This window comes from Bombus terrestris, chromosome 2 (genome assembly GCF_910591885.1).
Source record: "Bombus terrestris chromosome 2, iyBomTerr1.2, whole genome shotgun sequence".
Lineage (NCBI taxonomy): Eukaryota > Metazoa > Arthropoda > Insecta > Hymenoptera > Apidae > Bombus > Bombus terrestris.
This window is the reverse complement of record NC_063270.1, coordinates 14,634,821-14,656,109: the sequence shown is the minus strand read 5'-3', so window position 1 is coordinate 14,656,109 and position 21,289 is coordinate 14,634,821. Positions and strand designations below refer to the sequence as shown.

General features: G+C 42.1%; 1 protein-coding gene and 1 long non-coding RNA gene across 2 annotated transcripts in view; one reads left to right on the top strand and one right to left on the bottom strand.

The window, feature by feature from the left end:
• Positions 1-21,289, bottom strand: part of LOC100651712 — a 37,352-nt gene that overhangs the window by 9,744 nt on the left and 6,319 nt on the right. The window contains exon 2 of the mRNA XM_003393832.4: positions 122-359. Coding sequence (XP_003393880.2) covers positions 122-359 — 238 coding nt within the window. The remainder of the gene's footprint in view (positions 1-121; positions 360-21,289) is intronic.
• On the top strand, positions 12,954-14,069 carry LOC110120289. Its single transcript, XR_002308929.2, has 2 exons — positions 12,954-13,661; positions 13,758-14,069. It is a non-coding gene; the product is annotated as an uncharacterized LOC110120289 (long non-coding RNA).

The window sequence follows — 21,289 nt, the reverse complement described above, 5'->3', positions numbered from 1 at the left end:
ATAAATCTCCGCCTTGGTTCCGTTCTTTCAATTACGTGGATAAAAATTTGAATTTACACAAACATCTTCAGTGTACCGATAGCAATTACAGAAGTGTAACTACAATTTGTGACTTCATTACCCTTAATCCATTTCTGTGAGCTTCGCTGCCAGGTTGCACGTCGCTCACGTAAAATCCGGCTGCGTACTCTCTGCCACCACGGAGAGAGAAGCCAAATCCAGATGCTCCACGCCGTCTCAGCCTGACATTCCTAGTCACACCGATGACGGCCATCCTGCCGCCTCCTGTTGGATTTCCAGGACCTCCACCGGTCGATGGTACCATCCCAGCACTACCTGTGCCGGATGCACCACCCGACCTGCGAAAACCAATTAAAACTCAATCTCGTTTGATCGATGTTATTTGGCATTGGATTTAATTGCACGATAATTAACGAAGTACAAAATGCTGGAAAAAGAAAGTGGATTCGGTGGCACGAATCGAATTACGAGCCACCGTCATTACACGTATTGTTCGGTGAATCGTATCAGCGGCTCGGACGGAAAGTGGAGCGCGTTTCATTTAGCCGAATGAATTCACGAGTACGCTTTACCCGCGATATAATTTTATCCTGGATTTAACCGCGTTAACGAGTCTCGTCTTTTTCGTTACGTAAAGCGAGCAACATTACTTTCTCGGTATTATTCCTATGCGTTCCACGCTCGGCGAAATCACACGAGTCCCTCTCGCTAATAACCGGCGACTATTCGCAACTCACCAAAAAATCTTAGTCGTGTTTAGCGATGTTGAGATATGTCGATAAGTCACAAGTATAGCCCGGATGTAAAATTTAAAGATACAAAAACGTAATAGAGCGCGCACTAAAAATGGAAAAATATAGGTAGCGTGTATTTGGTATAATACTTGCTTTCAGATTCTTCCTTTTGTACCGATTCTTTGATTGTATTCGTAAAAATTTGCATATACGTTCGCAGTCACGAAACGCGACACATCACGGACAGAAACGTTTCTTGGCCCGAGGATACAATGGGAGTGGTGTGACAGAAGGAACAGTTAGTCATTGAGACTGAATAATATGTATAAAGGGCGTCGTTTTACTCTAGCCATCCGTTAAGGATATTTTCCTGTATTTATTTCACGAAGTAAAATAATTTATGCATTTCGTTATTGTCGATCTACTGGCGCACCTCTGTATACCGTAAAAAAATCCAAAAAGAAATCGTTGGATATGTTTGGTGTCCACGGAATAGACATGTACACCATCGAATATAATATACCGGGTATTGGTTGCATATCTGTGGTAGTCGCGTCGCGCGTCTGGGATAGCTTACGGGGATGGCGAGGATGGCAGTGGTTTAAACGCTTTCCATTGATTTCCGTCTCCTCTGGATTTTACTGCTACCCAGGTAATTACCACCGGTAATAGAATATCCTACGTGTTTGTACGTTCCTATATATCTCCGGGAAATTCGCGATTATTCAAGAAGAATCTTAGAATGTGACGGATAAGTTTGACTTTAAAATTTGAATATGAAACTAAGTCTTTGTTTAGTTTGTGCTTATCGCTCGAAATAAAAATTTGAAAACCGTTCTATATTCACAGCGGTTCGATATAGAGGAATTGTATTTTTCACAAATACGTGTAATTGTATAATATGCGGTTTTAGAAGCTGCATTTTGGTTACCATATGCGTTGCGAAAATATGAAATATTTCGTAACATTTAGCAAGATTCGCAAGAAGAAGAATTAAAATCACGGACGAACGTTTTCCTCCTTGGGGATGGACGGCAAAACGGCCGGAAAATTTGTGCACGGTCTGGAAAGAGGAATTACAGCAATTCTGTGTCAACGACGCGGCTCACCTTCGCGAATAATTGTCCTGCAAAAATGCTCGTTTCAGTCGGCGGTCGGAGAGCCGCGCAGTCCGACTCGAAACAATCTTTGTTCGGATCTCGCGGTCTTTTTCCACAGTCTCCTGTGAAATTAATGACCACACCTGGCGCACTATTGGCCTGCGCAATCGTCGAGGAAGGAACGACGAAGCGGAGGAGTCGAAGCAAATTCCACCGCAGACGACGAAAAAGACGAAAGATAGAAAGGAGACGCAGGGTGGGGCAGGCGGATGAAACAAGGAAAGAAAGACACTTTATGCTCCCTAATGACGCCGGGAATCCGTCTTGTCTCGGACATTGAAAAGATTACGTGCAGTATGAAGGGACGTCGTAGGTTGTCGGATGCAGCGGAACACGAGAATGACACCAGGTAAATGACAGTCATTAGAAAGAACGAGACACTAGTTTAAAACTACTCCGACTAGCTGGAGAGCTCGTCTTCTTTCTCTTCTATCTTTATTCCACCTTGTACTTGTTCTTGCTCCCTTTCTTTTTGCTCTTCCTGAACGTTACCGAAGGCGAAAGAGAATTCCATCGTCTGCACTTTCCTACGAACCTGCAGGGCTTTTGCCTTCCTCTTTTTAGAGGATATCATTTCGGGCAGACTACGCTCTACACAAAACGCAAACCGACGAAGGCTTTCTATCCGAGTCAATTTACATGCGACTATTTACGACGTGATTACCATTTTGCCTCGGCAATGGGTGCACCTTGCGTTCGCAATTATCGGAAAATTACAAATTTCCTTATTGGACGGTAATAAGGGACGTGCATATATATGCCGAGCAACGAGACGTTGGAGACTCGGCGTGATATCGTGTCGAGTTCGATCTTGAAAGACCAGTCTCCGATCTGATCGGCGATCCGCTAGATAAGGGAAAAGTACTACAAAGAAGAGGAGCTCTACCCCCTGGGGCGGCAAGGTGAAATACCTGTCGACGACACCTACTAAGATCCACGAGATTTCTCGACCGGTGGGATCACTGACACGAAAGGTAGGTACTCGTTACAAGCTGTTAACGCATTTTTAACGCGTTCCTCGCGACGTCCTTAAGGAAGTCGTAGCTGCTTTTATTAAACACCCGCTCTTTCAAACGCGTCGGAAAACAGTCACGCTGCCGTAGGTTTTCAACAACTCCCTCCGATGCTTGCCTCCACTTCTCGACAGCTCGGTAAACGCGCCTCTATGCCCTCGTTTCTGAGCATCTCTCCAAAATGCGTTCACCTGACGATCCCTTCAACCCTTGCTGCTTTTGTTCGACTGCTCCGTATTTCTATCGTCCGGCCAAGACGGCACAAATGTTAAGCCGACCTGAAAAGGATCGAGCGGACACAAAAAGTGCTGCTCCGATAACCGTAACCAGTGATTTATATTCATGGAAATGCAACGTGGAGTAGAGAAGGTGAGATGATGAGGGAAAAGAAAAGCTCAAAGCTGTCGAGATTCTATCTACGGAGTTAGTACATTGTTAACAATGGTTTCATTAATCCTTTCATGGACCGATATCGATAAGACGCGTCGATGACGCGATAACGAGCATCCCGCGAGCGATCTAGAAACCGAGTAGAGGTCGTTGAAAAGTTTCAAGACCGCGAGGAACGTAATCTCTTATGTAATCTCGAGGACAATGGACGCGCGTAGATTCTCAAGGAGGTTCCCGCGACAAGAGGCCAGGCCATCGATATACTCAGGCATACCGTTATTGTCGTCGATATCGCTACTTAACGATCCAGCCACGAAAGTGTTACGACTGTCACGAACTTTCCTCCACACCTTCCAACGCTAATACTGGTAGCTGCTACTGTCTGAGAGTAGCAGCTCGTCAAAGAGAGCTCTCGCGCATGGCCATTACCGCGCGTTTACTTCGCATCGAATCCCGCATTCGGTTCATATTTTATGCTAATCAGTTCCCTTCGCGACGAGGTAACGAGTAACGAAAGGACGAAAAACGAGGAAGAAGTTCCTCAGGTTGGTTAACGCGTTTGACTGTTTTTGGAGGGAAAGCAGAGAACGTTGTACAATAATAATTAACGTTACGCCTTTCCACGAAATTATTTCGTTTCTTAATAAGCCACGGTGTTACGCTAACAACCTCGTGTGGCAACTTCGTACGAAGTTTCGATATTCGAGAAATCTTCGCGATTCGCTTGACGTAAGTTATCGTTATAAGAAGTCCGATTTTCCGGATTATGATTCAACGAGTCACTCATATCGAGCAGCTGTATCATCGGTACCATTACAATGCTCGACAGACGCGCGCTTGAATACCGATCGTTCGTGCATGTGTGCACGTAGCGAGATAACAGGACCCTCGAATTATCGGCTCGGGATTCTATTCACGCTTTATGATAATTATGAAACGCGCGAAGGGTCCGTCGATTCTGGGTTAAGTTCATCGTTCGACGCGGAGAAAGCTACGGCGATATGCGCGCGAGGTTCGAAAGGAAAAAAGAAGAGAAGAAATGAAAAGAAGAGGAAAGGCACGAGTATGTTCGTGGTGCCCTTCCCAAGCCCGAGCCGACTTTATTGTTCTCTTTATTGTGTACCTCCGGTGAGAACGTGGCGCGCGCGATCGATCGGACGATGCGCGCAATTATTGACTCGCGTTCAGTACATTTTCACTCGTCTTTTTTCTTCCGATTCGTGACACGAGTTTCTCGCATAATTGCGCGAGCTCGTGCTTTCGTGTTGGTCTGTGCACGCGGTTCGAAGGGATGCCCGGAACGTCCAGCGCGCAAACAATGTAGAGAAAGTCGATGGAAGTTGCAGAGAACACGGAAAAGACACGCCCTGACGAGTATTCTTGTCCTCTCGTGTCTCGTTCCTCGCCTCCTGTTATATCGCTCGTAGAAGACGTTGGGTCACGACCGAGCGTCCACAGCCACACGATACTTTCCATTTTATCTGGGTTTCAAGGAGATCGTGAAAAACTGTGCCTCCGAGTCGCAGGTCGATCATAAACATCGAGCCGCAGAAACGTTCCGGTCAGGTTGAAATATTTATTTTAATCCGACCAAGCTACGAGGGTAATACGATTAATATTTACGACCCGGAGGGAACGGTAAATTCTTTCGATACTGCGAATTTTCCATTGCCAACGAAAAGAAACAGTTGTAACAGTTGCTTCTACGAAGCTGAATCGTAGCACGTCGAATCGATCGACGGAGTATTAAAGTATCGTAGAGTCGTCGTACAAAAGTTCTGTGCAACGTGGAATTGCTCGTAAACTGACAATGAAAGCCGATATCGGTGTTTTCAAACGAATCTTTCGTTGACTCGCGGAACGGTTTTGTGAATGAAGTGGCCTATTACGTAAAGAACGAGATAAACGTTGCTGGAGGGACGGAATAATAACGATTAACCGATTCCCGGTAATAACGAGGAAACCAACTGGTTTCCTAATTGACGTTTCGCGTAGCGCAATGGGCTACCTCGATTACGAGAATTTTCCTTCGAGCTCGCTCTTGGTGAATACGTTCGTAGCCCGTTCATGTAGGAATACACGCAGCCGTGTAATGAACGGCGTATACCGCGATTAATGGCAAGATCAGGCGAACTTGTATTTCAGAAAAGTCGCGATTACAGGTTTTTCTGGTTCCTGTTTCGTCACGGTGTGGAGCGCGTTCGAGAAACTTTGAAAAGAGTAGCAGACGAACATCATGTTAAAGCAAAATTAATCGAGGGAATAAATTATCCATCCTATTTTACCGTATTGCTACGCCTGATGTACGCGCTCGAGCAACAAGCTCCCTGTATGTATATTTAAAACGTATTTACCTTTTATCTTGGCCATAAAAAAGACGTTCGTTTCTTGCGATCTATAAAGATTCGCTTTACTAAGAAACCACGAGAATCGCCGTAATAAATCGCGAAGGAACTGTGAACAACAAATTTCAAAGTTATCGCATTGTATTCGTTGATCGCACGTCGTCGACATCCGTGCGTCGTCCAGGGAACAACGTAATTGATATCGTTAAGTGTACACGACGCGAAATTGCGCTCGTTTATGCTGTCTCAAGCACAACTGGCTCTGTTATCGTGGATCACGCGTCGCGTCACAATTTCGAGCAGAGTAAAATTCATTTTCGTTACGGCCGAATTGCCGCTTTAACTACGCTCGAGCCAGAGAGCCTCGAGGAACACGAATCGAGATCGTGTGCAACGAGCACAGATAGACCAACGGAGAGAGGAAAAGGGCAACGCTTCGGAATCGGGCGTGTTTCATGTTTCTTCCCTTCACGCGCCACCGATCTCGTTCCATTCGATCTCGAGAATCCGCGCCTTTGATCGATCTATCCTCCCGTTCGCGGTCGTTGATCTACTCGCGCTATTTTCAGCTTTGATTCTAGTATACTACACCTTGAATATAACGAGACGATTAATCGTTTTTCCCTCACATAACGCTAAAGGTATTCTGTGATTTTTTCGATGAATCGTGCTTTTTCACTTTATTCGATTTTCACGAGAAAACGATCGGTATTAACCGATTACGTACCGCACCTGCGTTGCAAACGTAGTTTTGTTCCTCTATGTTCAGAATCATTTATTTAAAAGTCGATACCCGTCGTGGTAATGCAGTTCAATAAGAAGATATCACATAAAATCATTAATATCCGTTACTTTTATTTCAGATTTTCCAAATTCATTACCTAGTAATTAGCATTCTGGATGATGCGCTGAAACACGGCCCGGTATTTAGTATGTAATGGGTTAACATTACCACGTTGTATCGATATCAAAGAGTTTCGATTATACAGCTGTCCTAACATCTTCAGAACGATTTCTCTATTCGTCCTTTTTGCTAATCGTCCTCGAGGTGAGTGAAAAATTATATAGCGCCTGAGACGGTTGGCGAAGTCGATAAACCGGATATCGGTGATCAAAGAACGGAATTACTGTAATCAAGTTCCCTCCGCGTTCTTTTATTTGCAATTAACTCTATATTGAACGGCCGGTACTGGCCTTGAGATATTTCCGATATTCTCATTTATTGGATATGCCCTTCGCACCGGTCGGGGAAAAGAACGGCTACGCGGAAAAGTACGATGGCGGGCCGATCTCTTTAAAGTTCACTGGATCATTGTTCCTATCGGTGACTTTAACGATCGCAGAGAACAGGCACAGTCTGAACGAAACTTAACATCCACCTTTAACGAACGATTTAATCGAGTTCATAGTCTGGATAAGGAGGAGCATGATTTATTCATTGTTATCGACGTTTATCTTCCACATTAAATAAAAAGAAAGAGAGGAATGCAAGATGAAAAAGGATCGACGCCATGATCGACCGTTTCAAACACGTCCAATGTTCAATCATGATAAATGATGCGACGTATCGATCAAAGAACCTGGAGACTCTCTCTCTGCGGTAAGTGAAAGAGGAATGTTACGGATCGCGCTTTGTTTCCGCTATTCTTTTGGAACGCGAACGATTTACGGGCCTCGTTAAGTGTTTCTTTTCATCGTCGTCGTCGTTGTCGTCGTCGTGCTCGTCCTCGTAGCTGCAAGGGGAAAGGAGTAGACGTCGAAAGATACGGACGAAGAGAAACACAATGCTCGTTGCCATGTTTGCGGTGAACGGTAACGGTGATCATCTGACAGCCGTAAAGTTTTCAGTTCGTCTCTAGGCACCCGATTATGGCGTTTAATGCGGCACAATGCCGATAGAATGGTAAATTATTTCTTGCTGCGTGTCTAACGGGAATACCTAGGCTAGGTCGGTTGATAATTTTCACAGGTCGAGTCTGAACGGCGCCTCGTCTCTCCGACTCCTCGAAACTTCATAAAATGCAAATGTATTCCGGAGCGAGGCAAATATTTCCTCGTTAGCTTCGAGCTTCTTCGTTGTTCAGCAATTTGTGCTTGTTATGCGAAAAGCGTATCCGCGCGGTTCGAGTAACTTTTCAAAGGGTGCAACTCGTGGCTCGTTAACAGAGTTACTTTTGTTGTCTCGTTCCGCGTTCCGGGAACGACATTTTTCATCGGGCAAAAGAATTTACGCGTTCGAAGCGTGTACGAGGTCGAACGGATTGCGAAGGGAAGGCAACGATGAGGCAACGTTTGCAAAATTCTCGGCGCTTTTTCGAGCAGCGTGAAATAATCGAGTGAAAACCCGTATATGTTTCAATTAAAATGCGGGCAGGATCGAACGATTTCCCTTTGCTTGTTAGGAAACGAATCTGAAATGTAACTCGTGACCCGACAAAAATTGCCACTTTTTCCACGCGTTTCTCGTTAACTTTCCTGTTTCAGCGATGTACTCCCCGGTTGATCCGTTCTTACGAATAGAATCAGTCACGTTGTAACGCCAACATTGATTCTTCCGTGTCGGTATCCATTCGCTTTTTTTTCACTTATGAAACAGAAGATTCGCTTTCACGTGGTGGAAAGTAACGCGTTACGACGTACCTTGATCGTATCTGTTCATTAATTTTTATTTTTATTACGTGGCGAATAATTAAACGCAAGAATCCTCGGGCGCGGTGTCAGTATGGCGATTACGCGACGAGACTCGCCTGGTTCCCTGTGAAAGTAGAACCTCGTGCATTCTGTTTTGACTACCGGGAAAGATAGATGACCGGTAAGAGAGATATCCTTGTCAAAAGCCATAAATCACGGATGGCCGAACTGGACACCCACGTATTTATTTTTATTATATCAGGAACGCTCATACGTATCGAGCATAAAGACAGATAAAATCGACCTCGGTCTCGCCTGATCGATGGGACCAGGGGGCCAATAAATCCTTCAACCCGATTCTTCTTGGCTTTGAGTTTTTCCCTTTTTGCAGCAGCAGCTATCGGAATACGGATCGACAGACGCACGGTCGTTGACATACGCTGGTCTACTATAAAAGTATCCACGGAGAAACACGCGAGCGAGCAAGAAACGCGCGTGCACTTGGAAGAGTGTGTCAGCGGGTCAGTGACACCCATTAGCGGCAACAAAGTTCGATGTTTAGCCACTGGTTATCGACCTTGCACCGTTCACCTAATTGGAGTAGAACGTAGCCGTGACTTCCATTATCTTTATCAAATCAATCCAAGCTGTCGATTAACTTTGATTTTGTTCCACGAACAACTTTCTCCGGCATCGATCAACATCGATGATCATTTAATCGATGATCGTGACGACTCGTAGAAATCTTCGATTTATTAGAATACAATCTCGATCGTAATTTGTATTACCGTCAAGCACATGGTCACTTTCCTTTAAATACGGCCTACCTACGCTTTCTTAAAGCATATACTGCGCGATAATCCGAGACGACAGAGTACAGGTGGAACATACACATTCGACTTTCCAACTTAAGGATGATAATATCGTTTATCATTCGACGAGCATTAAACGTATCCATTGGAAATCGAATGATTTTCTATCGATGTTTCTCGTTCGAGCAATTCCGATAAATTAGACGAACAAACAAAAAATTCCTGTCCTTCAATTGGTTTCGTTGGATTTTAAGCGCTGGAGAGATACGTGACACGATCGATGCGAAGCCCAGTCGCGTTAATTGCAGTCATTTTGCTCGCAGTCGACCATCGAGTTTACGGCGCTTTCTAAATCGACGCGAACCATTGGAAACGTCGCGTCCCATCACAGATTGGCAAATTACTGGACGAACGAAGGTGAAATAAACGTAGTTGGACCGTTTTCCGGCTATCAGAGTGATTTCATTGAATTGTCCGTGACGGACACAAAGATTCGTGCACAGAGTTTCACCGACAGGTCACAAAATTACAGCCGATTTATTCCGCGGACTAGCTCGCAAGGTTTTCCGCAAAACCGCATATCCACTCCCCGTCATAACGCTTTCTATCGTTATCCGTGTTTGTTTCTCGTTTTGCTATCAGACGATTGTTTCTATCGGTATTTTCACCGAACCACGACGAGTTTTTTTCCCTGGTGAAAGTCCAAACCTATCGGGTTTTGCCCGATTTTAACAAGCATCGAAAACATCGTTTTAATTCGTTGTTATAGCCGAGTCTTGTTATATCTATATTTGTATCGGCGAATTCCGGTCTAACCGGGGTTCTTTTATTTTGTTGGATATATTATTCGTGCTGCTTCGATGCGCACGATGCATTCGCTGCGGCCGGAGAAGTGGCCACCAGAAATTAATTGTTTGGAACTACAGTTATGCATGGAATCTGTGTCAGGATGGACTATAATTTTCAACGCTCTAATATGATCCTAGAGCGACATTTGTAGGTAAGATCCATAGATGATGGATCTTCGTACATAAAAGAGGTGACACGTTCAGTCAATATCGGTGTCTTATTTAACGTCCTATCTCCCTGAAATAATATTATTTTTCAGATCTTTTATCTTTTTTGTGATTACTAAACGTATACAAAAATTAATATTCCCTATCATACGACTTCAATCGCAACTATGTTTATGTAAAATATGTTTAGATAACACAATACAGGTTAGTGATTCTAGTGTTAAATCAACGTCATGGATATGGAGATAGAAAATATTTGCCAACGGATTGAATAACCGACTGGGAGTAATCCTGCACGGGATGTTATAGAACTAAACGGGAACTAGAGTCTCCTTTTACGTTTAATGGCGAGAAGGGACCTTAATTTAAGCACCGCCGACTCCGTTTTCTCCGGTTTGTCTTATAAGGAAAGGAAAGTTTCAGGCGTCAATTCGTTAATCCAAGCTCTTCGGGCTAGAATGTGTACACGTAAGCATTTTCAACTAATATACACATAGCCCGGTCTGGTTATGTAACGCCACACGTCACGTGCAATGATTCCTGTCTGTTATAATCGTCGGGTGTAATATGCAACGCGGGATCGCGAGAATTCAGCGTCGCCTAAGCCTCCTGGCCCGTTCTCAAGATCAGCAACCTCGTTTCGTGACATAACGTCTCGCCTTGGTAAGGTAGAGTGGTTCGTGTTCGAGTTTGTAATTCATTAAACGACGGATCGTTTGTTCCGATTAATCGATCGCGTGGTTCGCCTTTAACGTTCTGCTTTGACGCTCGATTAGAACGGGTATCGTTGAAACGTATCAGACGCTACAGACGCGGCTGGCTTTCAATGGTAATACACGATGTCATTGACACGTAAAAATCACGCGACTGAAGCAAGCTTTCTCGTATAAAGGAGAACACGACTGTTTACACTTGTGGATCATAAACAATTAGTATCGGGAAAGGTGTGAGCCAACCTTTACCGGAGTTGATTGCTACGAAAACGTCTGCAATCTACTTTGGCAGATACGACGGACCGTGTGACTGTCGACCTCCTTTTCCTATTCGTTCTCTTTAATTACCAAAGGTCTTTAACTAATTGCAATAATATTGTCCCATTTTTCCTCAAACGAAAACAAAGAGATCCATGAGAGAGTTTTTAGAAAGAGACTGGCAACTTGGCCTACGGCCTACCGGCTTTCTACATATTTGGAACGATTTTACTCATCCTCGATGATGAGGTAACGTGAAAGCGTCTCATCGAGTCTTATCATCCTCGAGATTAACTCACCGATGAAATAACCGCCAATCTGTCTCGTTTATATGAGGTAACGACAATTCTATTCTGTTAATGTTGCCTTGTGCTAACCTGCCGAGAGAGCTAACATTTTTAAATGACCTTTCCCATGACACAAGTGCGCGCGCTCGCGTTGTTGCTTCAACCTACGGGTAAATATCGAAGTATCTGTTAGCACGTAATGCACGTACGTTCGCACACGTTTGCGAAGTATCCTCTCGTTTGTACGAGTTAGAATAATCTCTCTGCCTCTTTGTCTTTCTCTCTACGGCGCCACGAGTTGAAACCTTAACTCCGTGAATCCTTGCCTCAGCCCAATATTTGAGGAATGGCTACCCGCTTAAACCCGCTTCCAAACATCCTGTGTCAATACGACATTCGAAATTTGTACGCTAAGAAACAGCAGAAGTTTCAATACTACAAGACGAATCCTGTTTCTCTGTAAATATAGAAAGTAAAGTTAACGATCAGGTAGTTGAACTCGAGGATTTGAATCGTACTGTCTTCCGTCTCAAGACGATTATTCCGTCAATTGACCCGTGCGGGTCGCGAATGAAGCTGTTTTCTCTAAACACGACTTAAGGAAAATAGCGAAATTGCCTGCGGTATGTTTTAACGAAGGCAGAATAAAAAATAGCCGATAGAGACGAAAGCTATCGAAAGTTATCGACAGCTTCATTGTACGCTAGTATGGCGCGCTTTTCAATCTCGCCAGTGAAGAGTGAAACGTAGAAATACCGTGGCATTCGCTTGGGAATTTCTGATACAGACGTATGTATAATATACGAGGCGGAGGGAGAAAAAGACGCGTATAGAAAGGACGATAGAAAAGGAGGGGCTGACCGCGTATTTGCTTCACTTCCACGAGAGGTTAGCCACCACGTAACCGGCATCGCAATCCCTAATTATGCAACCTTCTTCTTCTTCTTCTTTCATCCAGTCATATCTCCCGCCAATATATTCTCTCGGCTAACTCGGTAAAGCAACGTGAGTTTTCTCACGCACCTGAGTTTCCGAATGCCGAGCTCGGTGCCACGGCATTTCCAACGTTTTGCGCGCTATTTAACGCCCGGTGTTACTACAGCTGCAATCTAGTCACGAAGGACGTGCTGCCTTTTCTTCTTATTCAGTTCGTTTCCGATTGCGTGGCGCTTCTTTATCCCCTTTGTATTTCCGCGGGAAAGTGGACCAACGCGAGAATGTCTTGAATTCTCATTACAAGAATGTTTCCTTACTTTTTACTCTTTGTGTTTTCGTTCGAACTTTTTTCTACTCTCATTAACTACTCGTCTTAAGCTCGTTAGAAATATTATACATATACAATTGAGGGTGCTACAACTGAACGAAGATTTGTTTCGCCTACTAAGTATTGTAACTTACAGTGACAGATAGACATCCTTAGTTTAATAATAAAACAAAGAGGAAATGAGAATCAAACGTGTCGTGTGCGCGTATTTCAAAATTTGTATCATCCTTCCCGCGCACGCGCGGTGATGCAACTCGTATCGTAAGCATATCCAAACGCAATAGTCAATTGACTTTCGCGGTCCTCCGATTCGGTGGTTGCGGGAACAATTTCCAAACATTCGATTACGTGAGAATCCCAGCTTGTGTGGCAACGAAGCGATAACGATCACGAACCTGTCTCGAGTTTCCATGTCCCGATTGACATTGAAACGCGTACAAGGACGACGCGATCTTTGGAATTTCCTTGCACACGCGTTCGTGTTTCTTCGATCGTGTTACGCGGTGTTTCGTTACGTTCGCCGCGTACAGGTTATGTGTGCTTGTGACCGTATCGCTGACACGAACCGGGCAAATCGTGCACATTTCGTTGAAATGCAGTGCATGAGAAAAGATGTGATTCAAGTAACAACAGACGTGCTAAAGTGGCACGAAATGTTCCATGGTTAGGTGATAAAGTTTCGAAACGTGACAGATTACTATTTACGGTATCAGCCAGAAGATCGGTGTAAAAGTAGCATTAAAAGATGAGTTGCATATCAAATATACTGTACTGTCTTGGTAACTGACGACTGGATACACATGTAACAAGTTAGTCAGGGAGAATTTACATTAAAAATTTGACGTTAATATAGAATTGTATAGAAGGATGGACTTACACAATGCTAGCCAATATGCAGTTCGAGATATCGAGATTTCAAAGTCGCTAGGTTATATATATTATATAATATATTGTAGAAACAGTTGAATGTAAGGATTCAGGATAAGCAAAATGAAAGAAATGCAATGGCTAGAAAAGGTACTTGTAAATACTATATCTGTATATTATTTTCTAATGAAGCGTTTTTTATCAGGTTCTATATTTCATTTTCATAGTATCGAATGTTTTTTGCAGTCATATGAAAGTACTATTACTATAAACTTAATGTAGTTGAACGTAATTAATTAGCATGTAAACGCTATAATGCAGTGGTGTATAGATGCTTTCTGCACTGTACATATACATATAACGGAATTTCATCTACCCAATTTCCATTTATTGAAATGAAAGTTTAGCTGGTGCTCGATTAAATGACTCGCTATTGAAGATGAATCAATTTATCTGAACTTTTCTATTATATAAGCGAAAAATCATAGGTAGTGCGGAAGGTGAGTGAACTCAAATTACATGAACTTTGTCTGTCAATAAATATACATGCATACGTTCTATTACTTTACTATTACTACAACTCCGTTTCGCCCTAGGCATTTCAAGGAAACGATGGGGATAGCGGTGGCCAGGTAACAAGGCAGAACGTATATTCCTATAATACTTATAATTCAAGGAACATGTTATATAGCAAAAATTGCGTATATTATCCTGGGAAAGTCACGCGTAAACTTTTCACGCGAATGGATGTTACGTTACACGTGGCTCCTGACACTTGTTTTGCAACGTGAAAATATTCGCAATATTTATCGCTTAGCTTAATGGTCCTCTATCGAGCGTTCTATTCACGCAAAACAAATTGCACAAATTCTCTCTCGCAACGAACGATGATTTATAGATTCTTTATTAGACGTTTCTCAAACAGTTTCAGAACGAAGACTTCTTTTTTATATCGTTTGACGTTTACGCACGAGAAACTCCATTTAAACGCATACACAGGTTAAAAAGCAAAGAGAACAGCGTTCGTTCGTTGTAGTTTTTTGTCGTGCCACTTCCCTCGCCTAAGTGGTTCAGCCTTGAGTAGGTAAGCCGGGTAATTGTAAACAAATGGGGTGATCGACCTCGATGTCTGAGCCTTGAGAGTCGCTCTCGGAATTCTTGATATTGGGAAGCATTGAACTGTGCGATTCAGACGACGGGACACGCGCTAGACACGACGTGTAATCGTCTGGCGGACGACTGATCCGCGATTAATCACATTCAACGTTTATCGTGCATGCTTCGTGCTCCTATTACTGTTTCGTTCGCGTTAACGTTAAAAGGCTGACACAATGCTCGGTTTCGTAAGTCGCGACACGGCTGCCGGAAAAATCTCGCGGCAGGAAAGTGTAGGTTACGGGATTGACAACGAGAAAATCCCAGAATTGTGTTGACACGTGTGTTTTGCTGCGAAAACAGAGCACGAGTGTTGTCGAATATCTAGTTACGAATAGGAAATATCAGTTTCAAACGTATGCTTGTAGTTCAATCTCCCTTCAAGTATAAAGAATTCAAATATTATTTCTTTTACATAATAATTAATCTTCGTAATTTAGTTGTTATGAAAATCATCTGCAAATTATATTTTTGCAATCTTCAAGTGATTTTTTCTAAATCGAGCGATTAATTAGTCAACTGGTCAATGATGTGTTTTATTTGATTACATATGTATATAGGGAAATATTTAAAATCTATGGAATTATATATAGAAATTCTAAACGACGAAGTTAGCAATTAACAGGAGAAAGCCACTTGCAAAATCCACTCCAGCGATTTCTCTGCATAAAAACGCGTTATCAACAGATGTGGATTTATTTCCGCGAACTATGCAGATAGTAAGTAAATTGATGATTTCCCTCTATTTCATCTACAATCGTATAACGCAAACGAATCATAAATCTGGCTCCATCGTCGATGTAACAAATTCTTCGGTTACAGAAAGGACGTTTCTATAATAAGCAATCTGTATAATATAATTTCCAAAGAAAAAGCGTCTGATCATAAAACCAATCGAATGCGAGCCTAACATTCATCCTCACAGTGGTTAGACAGGAAATTCGTCCTTGGAACAGTATTCACTCGTGATAAGCCGAGATCAACTTATTCGAAGGAATCTGTATAAAATCACAGGATTCTACGAATCCAACTTGAGATATCGATGGTCGTAATCCGACTTAGGCTTGGTGTAGACGTAACGTCGCGTCCTGGTTGCGATTTCGTAGTGGTGATGCTGTACAATTTGACACTTTCATATTTTTCACACTAGAGCTACATCACTTGCATTGAATTTAAGATGCCCGTGATTTGGAAAGATTTATATTTCTATTAATAACGCGATGAACACTGTCGTGGAATTCTGTTATTGACAACGTAAAACCGTCGAATTACGCAGCGCAATACAGCAGCGAAATTGCAACGATATTGCGCTGTTTGCCTGCGTGAAACTTTTAGAGTCAGCCTTCTTCTTCAACGTTTCCTTGAAACGCATCTACTGTTGACCACTTTCGAGAATCGCCGTTGGAAAATTGGCTCGGTTTTTCCATGGATCCGGTCACCGTGGCGCCGGTAAATAAAAGTGAAATTGTACCGTTGGTTCGCATGGCCTTTGTAATTTGCGACTGTAAACTATAACTTTCACTAGGACTTTCGTCGGTTCTGTCGAAAGAGCGGCGTCCCTCGTCCACGTTGAAATATACGCGAACCATTATTGTCATCCGTACGCGGGCAAAAGCGAGAGCTGTGTCGTAATTGCTCACGATAAAATTCACGTTGCTGTACCTTTCGAGTATTTACGCGTTTACCTTATGCCTTTAGCAAGAAAAACGTCTGAACACAGTTAGGTTTAGAATTCTGTAGTAATCCGGCGAAGTTAATGAACGATCCGCTTAACCGTTATATTATCGCTGTGGTTAATTAAAAAAAACGCGGAAATTGAAATACACGAGAGGTTTGCCATCGGAGTTATCATAAATTTTAACACTGATCTTATTCAGATAGACTTTTCGCCTCAGAGATTTCAGATTCAGTCGAAAATCATTAATTAGTACGCTGCGTTGGCGTGGACCGTTAAGAGAAAACGAAATCGTTGACGATTTATAATTTTGATAGAATTTAATGATATACAACTTGAAACAAGTTACACGTTGTAATTTTTATTTTTCGTAGCTTCGAGTTCCTGCTGATTTCATGCGAGATATCATCAATCAATTATCAGAAAAAAGAACCGAAACACAGAATGTAATAAAAGCTGGCAAAGATTGTTATTGCACGAGTTATGGAAAAATAACTAATTAAAAATTATTAAAATTTGAATAATTGGCAGAATTATCTATAGCATTAATACAATAATCATAAATGCAATAAAAAGTTAATAATCTATTTGTTGATAAAAAATCTTAACACAATTACTCTGTTATCGTCAAAGAGTAATATATGTATCGACTTCGTTTAAAAAATCATGTAATCTAAAACTCTTAATGTACATCAATCACCAAATATCAAAATTTCAGTAAAGCTAAAGCTCCAAAGACATTTGGTCGGGAGTGTGTAGATTTAACCTAACGATTTCTCTCTGGTTGAAAATAAAGAAATAACCGAGCAGTGTCATCTGTTGTTCGTCGAAAAGCACTCGATGAAAATTTTGCTCGTATCTGGATATACGGATAGACCTCGTCCAGCATCCGAGGTTCCGAATGTCGAAAGGAATGCTCGATCGGACAGGCCGATGTCTTGGGACGCGCATACCGGTACCAACGGTCGCTTATCCATGGTACAGCCGCATCAAGAGCACAACCCGAGATAATCGCGCGGCGAGTTCTTAAAGGACGACGTATCTCTATACTAAGCCAATTTAAATACCTTTCCGCGGTATAGTGGCTTCTTTTCCTAGGCCTGGTTGGAAGCTCGCCTCGGCACTGTATAATTATACGTGGGTTAATAATGACTTACGAACTGCAACCAGGCCTTCTTGTTCGTTTGTTTAGTGCCACCGATACGTGGTTGCACCGAGGCCAGCCACGATGTTGCATTAAATTGCATCGTGCTAATCTACCGATCGTTCTGTCTCTTTCTCTCTCTGGTTCCTTATGCACGCCGCAATACCAGCAGAAAGATATTTTTTAAGCTACCACAAGGTAGGGGGAGGAAATTTTCTCCCGCGTCACGAATGTTGCTCGATTGTTGATTCTACTGGTTGAACGTTTTCGTTTTCGTTGGTAAGGAAAAGGAATTCCATCGTGGCTGAATCATCCAGCTACTACGAGTTGCTAGATTCTGTAGCTTTAGCCCGTTCTATGGCTTTCATACGTCTTTTACCGCTATGATCTTGATTTATCCAACGAATTATTAGACACGCATTAACCATGTACTTTTCCCAGCCACCTATCCATTATACATCATAGAGATATGTTTACATTTAATTAGCGCGATATGTAAATATCGTGGTTATCGTGGATAACCAGTTGCTCGTGAAATTCTGTTAGATTCGCGCAAACGAGCATTAACATGACCGTTAGTAACAAATATCACGGATGAATGGCAAATCGAGCTTTTAAACGATGATTACGTACGTCAGATAAGCGTACTCGAGTAGCTATCCAGCAATTTGAGGCTTGTAATATCGAGCATTAATATCGAGTATCATTACAGCGAAGGGAGTTATTAAAGAGAGCTGGCGCTCATTCTTTTTCTTTCGATCCGTACAACTTCGTGGCTCAACATCGTTGCATCTGATGTGCCGGGACTATCACACGCTCAAGTTTTTCTCCGAAAACGATGCAAGTAGGACGTTATTCTTCCTTTATTCTTTTCTCTGGCCTGAATTTGCTCGGCGATGTTCGGTGCGTTAAATACAGCGGATCTGTCTATCTTTTTCCTCTCCTTTTCGTAGAAGGAATATATATACCTGAGAACGTACGCGTATCTCGTAGAAATCACGATACTCTCTTCACCTGCTCACGTTGAATCGCGCCTCGTATTCCTTTTACACGTTTCGCATCTCGTCTACCATCACTGGTACAATTAGAGTAACAAATAAGAAAGCCGATATTGCAAATAAATGAGTCAAAAATATTGGAAAATAAAGATTTTTACAATTGAAATGTTCTGTAATATTTTGCTAGAATCGGAAGATTATTTTATTACCAATATTTTACCAAGTAACGAATACTTTTTTCTCTCTCTGTTAATTTTAATTAATTAAGTTGCCGTTAATTGAAAGAAGCGATATGTATTTTATGTAATTGAAATGTAAATTCCAGGGGATTTTATTTTCTTGTTTAATTAAATTTCGTTCCAAGTTCTTCGAATGATCTAATACGAACGAATATCTTGAGAATATAAATGATCGTAAGTTCTGTAAAATATACGTATCTAGAGTGTACAGTGTGCCACTATTCGTGATACTATTCGAAGCGTACACACGTGGCTTGAATGGAAATTACTTCGCGGACAGTGTAGCAGAAAATATATCGGGTCAGAGGATAACATCGTGTTTAACTATCGATGCTTTCAAGATCGAATTTTTTGAGGTAAGATTAATTTCTTATTAATATTATAATAGGAGCACGTTTCTTCTTACATTTTATCGAGTGAGATATCCTAATAAAAGATAAAGCTCCGAACTTGTAAGTTACAATTATAAAACTCAATTTACAATTTTAACGTAGCAATGCTCTAATTAGGACTACTTCGAGAAATACCGAATATGTAACTCTATAATCGCGTATTTCTCGTAAACAGCATAACGAAACCAATGTAAAAGTTTCAACTAAATCGAAGACACAAGGAGGGAACATTACACTCTCCTTTTCAGTTGAATGTTACTGAAACACTTACACAATTCCCCCTTAGCGATATGTTTTATGTAATTGAACTACTGAACGCTTGCAAAACTTTAATCGCAAATATCTTAAAAACGGAGGCTCATACTGAAAAACCCCATTAGGATTTTGCAACGTTCAACATGCTCTATAATTTGCACCTAGTCATTCTAACAACGATTTTCGTAGCCGTCCCTTCTCCGTATTAGCTACACGTGTTATTTGAGACGAAAATTATAAGAATATCTATAACGTTCGGAACACTCCGGAATAATTCCCATGGTAATTAAAAAATACTTCGATCGAGAGAGGATGAGAAATATAAGGCGATCTTAAATTTTCAAAGACGTTCGATGAATACAAAAAGTTGGTAGGATCGTTGAAGCAAAGAGAAACATGGAGTCCCGAGTGTAACGCGCCTCTCTCATTATCGTCTTCCCCAATGCATGACGCTATGGTTGATGCACTGTTATTGGCGTGTATCGTATACACGGCCCTGGCATAATGACTGTAACCCGCCGCATAATCCTGTACTCCTCCCTTTGTCGTCGTACGCCTCGAAACACACCGAGGCACTTGAATCGATGAATGTTAATCCGTGTCAAAGAGCACTTACCGCGGAAGCGTTCGGGTATTTCGCGGCTTGATATCGCGAACACATCGTCATCCGTAGACGTTTCCGTAGCCGTGGATGCTTGCTGCGTGTAATTGCATCGAGGATCGGTTTAATCGCGGAAAGCGCGGTTTGTTTGTCGATAGAGGTAAGAATGAACAATGTAAATAGGATTTGTGACGCGTATGGAAGATATCTTCTTTTCCTCTGAGCTAATGAGTGATAAGTGCAAGCAACCTCGAAATAGTACCTTTTATTCATTGCAACATCTCATTTGTAATTTCTCTTATCACTTTATGTTATTGAATACTGTAACTGTAAGTACGCATCTGTTTAGGAGGCAGCGACGAACCTTTTTCCTTTGATACTGGTACTGGTATAAGACGAAAGCATCTTCCTCATCGTTCGACATTTTAATAACGAACAACAAATATATTACTGTTAATAACAAAATATATCTTACTGTACGCTTCGTAGACTGGACACCGGTCTTCGCACCTAATAGACCACGCTTATGCTTTTACGAAGCGACGCTTCGTGGGCAGCGAGTCTTAAGGATGCTAGAACAATTTTTTGCTTTATTGGAAAGGGGCATGAAAATTCTCACAAGTATAATTTTCTTACGTACATCGTCAAAATACTGCTATCAGTTAAGATTAAGGTTAAAGATATAAAATAAAAATGAAAAGAAGAAAGACGTTCGAAAGCTGGAAAAGTTAGTGGAAACTAGTAGAATATCTATGTGCGCACGGAAAAAAGGGAATCAGTCTCCTAACAGGATGAAGAAATAAATTTCTATAAAGCATCGATAAATGCCAATCTCGCGATAAGCAAGAAACGAATATTCTTCGTAACAACGATAATCCGCCGTTCGATCGACATGCGTACGCTCATAAAATTTTATCGCGTTGTTATATCCTGCCGTGTCTATAGATGTTCCACGTTGTTCGTTATACAGCATGTTTTCATAATCGATACGCTTCCTTATCAATGTACTTTAAATTAATAAGACCGATCACCACCGCGTTTATAGGAACAACCGTCTACTACCATACATCCACTATGTGGGAAGGTACAACGATTTTCTGCTGTGTCTGCTGAAACCTCTCGCAGTTCGGGCTCGTGATTGATCAATTCCTTAAAAACGAACACCGTGACTTCTATAGATCGTAGGATACACAGAGGCCGAGGAACTAGAAGTGGTGGTAAAAACGCTTGTGTAAAAGGAGGGTAAGTGGGCTTTATGCTCGCGAATGACTTCCTCTCGATCGATCTTCCGGGTTCGTACGGTAAATGCTCGTAACCGA